The sequence below is a fragment of the Salvelinus namaycush genome, chromosome 9 (assembly GCF_016432855.1).
Source record: "Salvelinus namaycush isolate Seneca chromosome 9, SaNama_1.0, whole genome shotgun sequence".
NCBI classification, from domain to species: Eukaryota; Metazoa; Chordata; class Actinopteri; order Salmoniformes; family Salmonidae; genus Salvelinus; species Salvelinus namaycush.
In genome coordinates, this window is record NC_052315.1 from 23,311,148 (window position 1) to 23,319,920 (window position 8,773).

An 8,773-nucleotide genomic window follows, 5' to 3' on the forward strand; every position below is an offset into this window, starting at 1 on the left:
TTAGGCCAGTGACCCCAAAAATAGGCCAGTGGCCCAAAAAATCTCAATTTAAATTGAGGCTGTAACAGCAAAATGTGGGAAAAGTTGGTATGAATACTTTGAAGGCACTGTCCAATACCATTTTTTATTTAACTTATTGTGCATGTATCTGGACACAGGTAGCAAGACAAATAGCAAAGCAAGACAAAAAACTAAAGTCACTAGAGAAGGGGAACCTTGCATCTCTGAGAAATTCAAATTAAAAAGTCTATTACAGGAGCAAACAGATAGGGGATTCAATTAACCATATGAGCACAAGACGTTGAAAGATGGGAACCACCATAAATTGTCAAAGATGCAATATCCTGCACAAGAGCTTGCTGTGGTAACTTGCACCAATCTATCTTCATCCCTCAGTCGTGTTGTTTTCTTCTCTTTTGCTTATGGTCTTTCTTCATCTCATTTTGTCTCTTTATTCAGCTTTTCTTCCTTGAGGAGAAGTGGAGTACAGCTCTTCTCACCAACACAGCTATGTTGCCATGGAAACAAGGAGGTGAAATGGAGACGTGTTTTTGTTGTTTCCAGGGAGAACCAGGTGGAAAGCATCTCTGTATTCAGGTGCACTGGCAAACTGATCATATGAACGATGAAGACAATCGATGTTGATCTTGCTCATTTAATGATATATTCTAACAATCATAGCAGGTTTCAGTGGTCAGTGTTCATGATCAATTCTATACCTCTAGTAATGAACACAATGAATTTACCAACACTGTGCTCACCTTATTCAATTATACCCCATGTGTCTTTATAGGATGTTTATATCAACTAAATTTGAGGATGAATGTATTTTGGCACCAAAAAAAAGATGGTAAAAAGCACAGAAAGCACTCATTGTAAATTATTTTGAGAATTTATGTACCTTCTATACATACTGCCAGGCGCTTCTACATACCGATGCAAATAAAATATGAAAACAGCTATTCACAAAATGCAGCATCAAATCTCTCCTTCCATTGTATATGCATTATGGGTATTGCTAGCCAAGTACCCTCCACCATTTTCTCATTTGCACATGTTATGAACATCAGAGACCAGTAGATGGCAGTTGCCTCTGGACAGCTTGTATGAAGGATATCCAATTAATGAGACTTCAATGGCAGCCTGAAACTATGAGTGATTAGAGAAACAGAGAACACAGTGGTTTGAAAGGTACATTAGGCTACTTTGTAACACAGCATCAGTTTGCAGAAGGTGAGGTATGGAGGATTATTAAATCAGGCATGACCTAGTAGACCTGAGGTAAAAAAAATTCAAGCCATGACGCATTGGGGGATTCTGACTGGTGTATGTGGACAACTCCATATAGTGACTGTGACCTGCACAATATGGCTTGATCTAATAAGAGATACACAAAAGACAGGCTGCAGTGGACGTGCATGTGTCTGCAACCATTACCCCGTTTTCTTCAACCAAAAACACATTTGACAAGCTGTGGTTTTTCTTTTTGCCAATACCTTGATCAACTTTATACTGGTTGTTGTACTGTTATACTAGCTGAGTACTTTAAGCATTCACATTTGGTCTGGCAGGCATGAAAGCTTCCAGTGTGAAAGATGGTAAAATAAAAGTGAAATGGATTATGGGATACAGGGCAAATGGGGTGTAAGCATTTCATCATACAATGCTGGAACATACTATTATGTAACTCACAGAAATATTTGTCTCTTGGCTTGGATTCAATATTAAAAAATAAACAATACAATTGTGCCAACATGACTTCCCAAATATCATGCAAATGGCCACTGTTCTGATGTCAAAATGAATGATACAGTAAAATGAATGATACATTAAATCATTATGTGCAGCAAGTTATGTAACAAAACAGGTTATTATTACTGTAACTGCATAATAAGGAACAAACTAGTAGGTCGTAAATTACCAACCAGGCTGCTGTCTGATAAACAAGCTCTAGTGTAAGTGTGAAGGACTTTGAATACCTGAGCCGACAAGGTGAAAAATCTGTCTGTGCCCTTGAGCAAGGCACTTAAACCTAATTTGCTCCAGAGGTACCATAGTACTATGGCCGACCCTGTAAAACAACACATTTCACTGCACCCATTCATGTGACAAAATATATATTTTTAAATGTACTGGGATTTCACTCTATGAACATTGCAAAAGAAACTAAATACATCTAAAAAAGGTATTACTTTGGGAAATGCACTGTGAGAGCTGAGACAATCACACTGTGACACTGACAAAATAGAGCCCAGCCAGGACCTCACCACAGCAGAGGTTCCAAAGGTTCTCATATGATGAACCATGTAAGGGAGGGGGATAATCTAGTTCGGATGACACATGACCAGCTCACTGCCCTTCCTTTCACCACTCTGTTACTCCCCCCTGAACTGCCAAGGATCCCATGTACTGTATACCGTGTCTGAGTACTGGGCTACACAAATGTTTATACTTGATAGCACCTGTTCCACTGTTACTGTACAGATTGGGTTACAACAACGGTGGCAAACTTATGGTAGTTTAGTACCACTTCAGTTAGAAAATCTATAACATTTCCTGCTGTATTTGATTTAACGGGATTTCTAATTAACAACACCCATTGCTCAAATGCACACAAGAGCTAAAACCACTGCTCATCATAGTTATGGAATACAGCAGGCTACTGTAAACTTTTATAATAAGGCCTAAAACATTTTTACTGGGTAGGTGACAAATAGGCCTAAGGCTATATCTCTAAAATTATGATAAATTCACAATTATTTCATTATTGCACACATGTTCCCTTTATTTCTCCCTCTACTGAATGTTCTGGCAAAGGGAAAAGTCAAATTTAGGTTAATGATAAGAAACCATATGTCAGGGTACTGCAGTTTAATTCCAGACAATAATTCAAATATTCTCTTAATGGGTGATTATCCCAACAAAAGGAGGATGATCCTGTATTTGAATGTGAACACGTCTGCCAAGAGGTTCTCTGAGGCTTCTGTGTGTGTCACAACTGCGTATTATAAATGTCTCCACTTCATTGTACGCTACAATAATAGCTCTAATGGAGTATGATGTGAAAAATAGTTTGGTTTTTCAGTCTGACTTTCAGTGTTAAGATTTTATTTTTATTTATTTAACCAGGAAGGGCTCATTGAGATTTGAAATCTCTTTTTCAAGAGCGTCCTGACCAAGATAGGCTGCACCAAGTCAATACACAATTACAGGCTGCACCAAGTCAATACACAATTACAGACAACATGAACAACTACAGGTAATCTAGTAAAACAATTGAATTCACAAGATCATAAAACAACAAATAAAATAAAAACATTGACAGGTCAGGGAAAAATCCTTAATCAATGATTTAAAAATCACCAATTGGGACAAGTTCTTCCAGTTTAAAAGTATTTTGTAAGGCGTTCCAAGCCGATGGCGCAGAGTACATAAAAGCCCTTTTACCAAATTCAGTTGGGACATTTGAAACAGTTAGCAGGATAAAGTCCTGCGAACAAAGCGAGTACCCACCACATTTCAGAACAAAAAAATGCCCAAATAAAATGGCAGTAAACCCAAAATGGCTTTGTAAATAAAAGTATACCAGTGACTGAGCCTACAATTGACTAGAGAAGGCCAGCCAACCCTTGTATGTAAAGTGTAGATAGAAAGTTGCCTCATCTTGTGTTTTCAGTTGCTTGCTGATAGTAAGGTATCTCTGTCTAATCTGAGCTCTTTGGGGAGTAGTATGGCCTAACCCTGCTCAACCTCATGTTCTTAGTTTCTGTCTGTTCGTTTCAAGACATAATAGGACCCTTGAGATATCAGAACTGCAAGCTAATCTGTAAAGGCCTTTGTGAAGGAGGCGTGACAGGAAGTTCTTGTAATGGGTTGGTGTTACGCAAATATGATGCAGGTTCTCAATAGTGACTGGCCTATGCTTAAGAAAAGGAATGATTCACATTTCTCATATCAGGCCCTCAGATCTATTTATACAGTAGCATACCTCATTTGTTGAAACTGAAGCATCCACATGGCTTGGGGTTTTGTCCAAATGTAAATTATGACAGGAAAGGAGTAAGTCTGATAGGAGAAAATGTACCTGAACTTGTGTGGCATGGCTGAAGTTTCAGTCACAGTTTGGTGACCCAATACACAAAGGAAACATAATTAAAGTTGTTTTTAGTACAGAACAACAACAGTTCTGCACGCGATCATTTGCGATTGAACTAGTTATAGACCTGACTTGTCTGGCATATAGCCAAACTGTGGAATTACAACGTATGGGGGGGAAATAATTTCCATGGGGCTTTAATGTGCAATTTATTGAGAACAGTACCTTGTTATGAATACAATATTGCCACATCAAACAATACATGTAACGGCTCACTTCTAAAGACAGACATTACAGATTTAAAAGTAAGACATCCTGACTGACTGTGGCCCAAAGAGACCATTAGCCACAGACAACTACACTTCCATTAGTGATGCTCCGCCAGACACTGAGCACCTGTTGGACACCTATTAGTGACCCTGTTGCTGAGAGGAACTGTTATTGATAATGGGGTGAGGTGGTTAGTCAGCACCTTACTCTTCACATCTGATAGAATGAGCTGTGAAGGAAGACATCACTTTTTTGTAAAGTTATGTAGTCTACCATATTTTAGGGATATATATATATATTCTTGTCAACAACTAGGTCAAGTCACAAAATACTGCCTAATTTGTCATGATGTCTGACAAAGACGTCTTGTCTGGGAGTGTTTGACACTTGTAACTGTACTGTGCTTTTCATTGAAGCACTGCGGCATTAGTGTGATTATCCACAAGTTAAGATGAGCTATAAGAATAGATTTGACAGTATGTCTTCGTAAATTGTAATGCAGTCTACCAAGACAAAACATTTGTGAACAGCCCCATGGGTGACCTGCCAATTGTACTGCAATTAAATGATGCCTTGTGCATAAGTGTAATACATTCAAAACACATTGTATGTTCATATTCTTATTTAAGTAACGTATTAAATATCCCCACCATTGTTTACTATATTAAGTCTATTCATAATAAAACCTGAAAAATATAAATTGTGGCATTATTAGCTTACTGCATGCAGCATGGGTGAAATTGTTCAAATGGGTGAAAATGTAAAACAAAAAAACAATGTCCTCTTAGAAGACCTGTTGATAAAACAATGCCCTAAGCATACTGACAACTGTCCCACTGCCACCAGTAACAATAATAATAGCCTAACAGTGATTATCATATTTTTTTTCAACCATTTTAGATGCATTTAACCAGGAAGTCTCTTACGTGTGAACCTTAAGAGACCAGGTACTTGTAACTATAGGAAGAGTAATATTTATACTATTTGTTCTGTTTAAAAACTCATATTCGTATGGCATTCCTGTTGAAAACAGTTTTAATCTATGAGCTATGGCTTCATACAAAGTTTACACAGCAGATCAGAGTCCAATGAGTACAGTAATTTTTACATCACAGTTAGAGCGAATTCAGGAAGTGCATTGAAATTAAATATGATAAATGCCTATTGTTTGCTTCTTGAATTCACTTAATTAAAAATGGAATTGATCCCTGCCCTGGGCCAACAGTATTTAATGTGATACAAATCCATAGGAGGCAGCTGTTGGGAGATTAACATTAGGCCCAATTCAGCTTCCATAGACTACAGAACATGTCATCCAATACATTTGTGAGCATGCCATCACTCGCTGCCCACAAAACAATGCTTTAATACAGAAATAACACGTCGGTCCGTGCCTATGTATCCAACGTGAGGACAACAGTAGGCCTAGGCCGCCTAGGACAGATAAACCATATGAACAGCCATACATGTTTGATGAACCAATAGTCCTAGAGATTATCAAATGTTATATGAAAATCGTAGCCAACTAAAATAAAAGCGTAGCAAATAGGAGTCCACTGCAAAGTCGTCAGAGGATGTGTGTAGGTGTAGCGACTATAGTGTCACCGAAGGGGGAAATAAAGCAACAATGTTGCGATCCAATTATCAGCTGAGCAAATGGAACTTGGAAGGTAACAAAGGAAACCGATAGGCTACATTTTCTGCTGTTAGTTACAGAAAATGCGTTAATCGTCGTGTTTAAACGGATTATTACAAGTGATAACAAAGCACACATTTAAAAAAAGACAGCATTTGGGGGGTATAAACAATGTACGTGCACACAATGTTGCAACAGTAGCAACTCACCGTCGCAGACGCCAGGCTGCAGTCTGTCAAGGTGAGGTGGTGCGGTTCCCATCTCCGTAAGAATTTTGAGGTTAGAATTTTGCTGAGGAAGGTCCGAGGGTGTTTCACCACACACACCTGGATGTCCCCCTCCTGTAGTAGTTTATATCGCATCCCGCTGCTGCAATGGAGAAGGGTTCTCTTGCACGGCCCGGCGCCTAACTTAATATTATTCCCCTCGGGTGGCGTCGACGCAGACATCTCCCCCAGCAAAGGCTTGCTCTCCTCAGATTGATAGAATTGTTTATTATGTAGCTCGTTACCCTCGCCGCTGCTGTTAAAATCCATATTCAACTAGTCGCAAAAATATCCTATAGGTAACAATGTAGGCTTTCTAATATTCGTTTTTTAAATATATATTTAAAAAGAAAAGCCAATTGGGTTGGATTGTAAACCTTGGGAGCAAAGCTACCGCGATACGACCTCAATTGTTAAAAGAGTGTTGTGGGCGAAAAAGACACGGCGGAGCCACTGATAGAAAAGCCATGAAAGAGTCTTTGATGGGGGTATTTCAGAACGGAAAAGTAAAAGAGCAGTTATTGGATAGGCAAATAATCCTATATCCACACCATTCCCACTGTAATGTCTATCCTGTCCGCGTTTAGCACCCCCAAAGAGCTACTCAATATGTTCGGGCCATGTCCATTCTGCCAGCCCCAGTCCAGATAACATCTTCCACAGATTGAACTCATACAAGTCACGTAGCTTTGATACAAAACACCCAAATCCAAAGGCGACGTGTTTCTTCGTGTTTTTGGTCTTTAAACGGTCATTGGCATGGTTCCTTTTTACTGTCTTTTTCTTCTATCTTCGTGAAAGAACCCAAGCACTTCGATAGAGCCACTTGGATTGGTCCCTTCTCGTTCATGTGATACCAAAGTGACGTCAATGGGGAGGCAAGCGGATGCGCTGTGCGTCTTTTAGCTCCACTGTCTGCTGCCTACTATGTGATAGGAGGGTGTACAGTTCCCTCAACACAAAAATGGAGGGCGCACGACCTACATGTCAATTTTCTCGTCTAGCAGTGTTGTCTCTATTTTTGTTAAAGACTGCGTTTGACATGGAAATCAATCATTCTACTTAATAAATGTTGCTGGAATCACGGGCGTTATGAATCATAAGAAGACCCGATAGGATACTGAGGGAAACATATGACAATATTTAATATGAGGATATCCACCTAATTGTCGGTAGGCTACAGTTTCAATTACAAACCGAAAACGGTTGTAGGCTATAGTTTCAATTGTATTGCAAATTCTTTAGCGTTTTGACTCACATTATAATAAACATGAATCACTGACAGTTTCCCTTTAACTGTGAGCTCAATGTTGATACTTCATTCCCAGAATTGATTGATTAGCATCCACACGGTCTGTCTGATGGGGAAGTGCACAACACATACCCATTAAAACTGTTTCAGCAATGGGTCAGAGACTCCCAGTCCCATTCTTGACCCACAGTGACAGTATGTATTGATGTTTCCAGATTAAATCTAAGAAAACAGTTGTCACAAACCTACTGTATGTAACAGCCTTTGTTGACAATACTGTATGGGCATGCTGAAGGGTATACTGAGTTGGATAAGTATTGCAGAGATAGAAGAGTAACCTCTAATGTTGCGTTCATAACCAAGTGAGAAGTGGGAATTTACCACATATGACTGGCAAATATCCACTTGAACCGTCATCCAACTGGTAATTACAAGTGGGACCTCATATCATCATGAGCTCTGATGTCACCTTGCTAACAGCATTTTCGGTAGTTAAACGCAACAAAACATTTATAAAAAGCAATCTACTAATATGGTTTTTGAACACGGTAACTTATTTACAAGCATGATAGCTGTACTTTTAGTTATGGTTTATGCAGCTTGTTGGCCATTAGCCAATCAGCGTTTCTCAACTATTTCAATGCATGTGAATGCATCCAACTGATATTTACGGCATCACAACTGGTAAATTCCTACCTCCCACTTGGTTACGAACGCAGCATTGTCTTAAGTAATTGCGCCTGTTCTTTTCATTAACGTTTGGAAATTATGTTTTGTTTGTGGGGAGGGACACAGCAGGTAGACTAGAGTTAAGCAATAAGGCCTGAGGAGGTGTGGTATATGGCCAATATACCACGGCTAACAGTTGTTGTTATGCCTTAATACAGCCCTTAGCCGTGGTATATTGGCCATGTATCACAAACCCCGAGGTGCCTTATTGCTATTATAAACTGGTTTCCAACATAATTAGAGCAGTACAACTAAATATTTTGTCATATCCGTGGTATACAGTCTGTTATAAACTGGGTGGTTCGAGCCCTGAATGCTGATTGGATGACAGCCGTGGTATATCAGACTGTATACCACAGGTATGACAAAACATTTATTTTAACTGCTCTAATTATGTTGGTAACCAGTTTATAATAGCAATAAGGCACCTCGGGGTTTGTGATATATGGCCAATATACCACGGATAAGGGCTGTATTAAGGCACTCCGCAATGCGTCGTGCATAAGAACAGCCCTTAGCCATGG

At 39.3% G+C, this 8,773-nt stretch overlaps 1 protein-coding gene across 1 annotated transcript in view; it reads right to left on the reverse strand.

Annotated features, from left to right (window-relative positions):
• The window catches only part of LOC120053867 (c-Maf inducing protein), a 41,831-nt gene extending 33,471 nt beyond the window's left edge, over positions 1-8,360 (reverse strand). The window contains exon 1 of the mRNA XM_039001140.1: positions 6,212-8,360. Coding sequence (XP_038857068.1) covers positions 6,212-6,538 — 327 coding nt within the window. The 5' untranslated portion in view covers positions 6,539-8,360. The remainder of the gene's footprint in view (positions 1-6,211) is intronic.
• Positions 8,361-8,773: the final 413 nt, after the last annotated feature.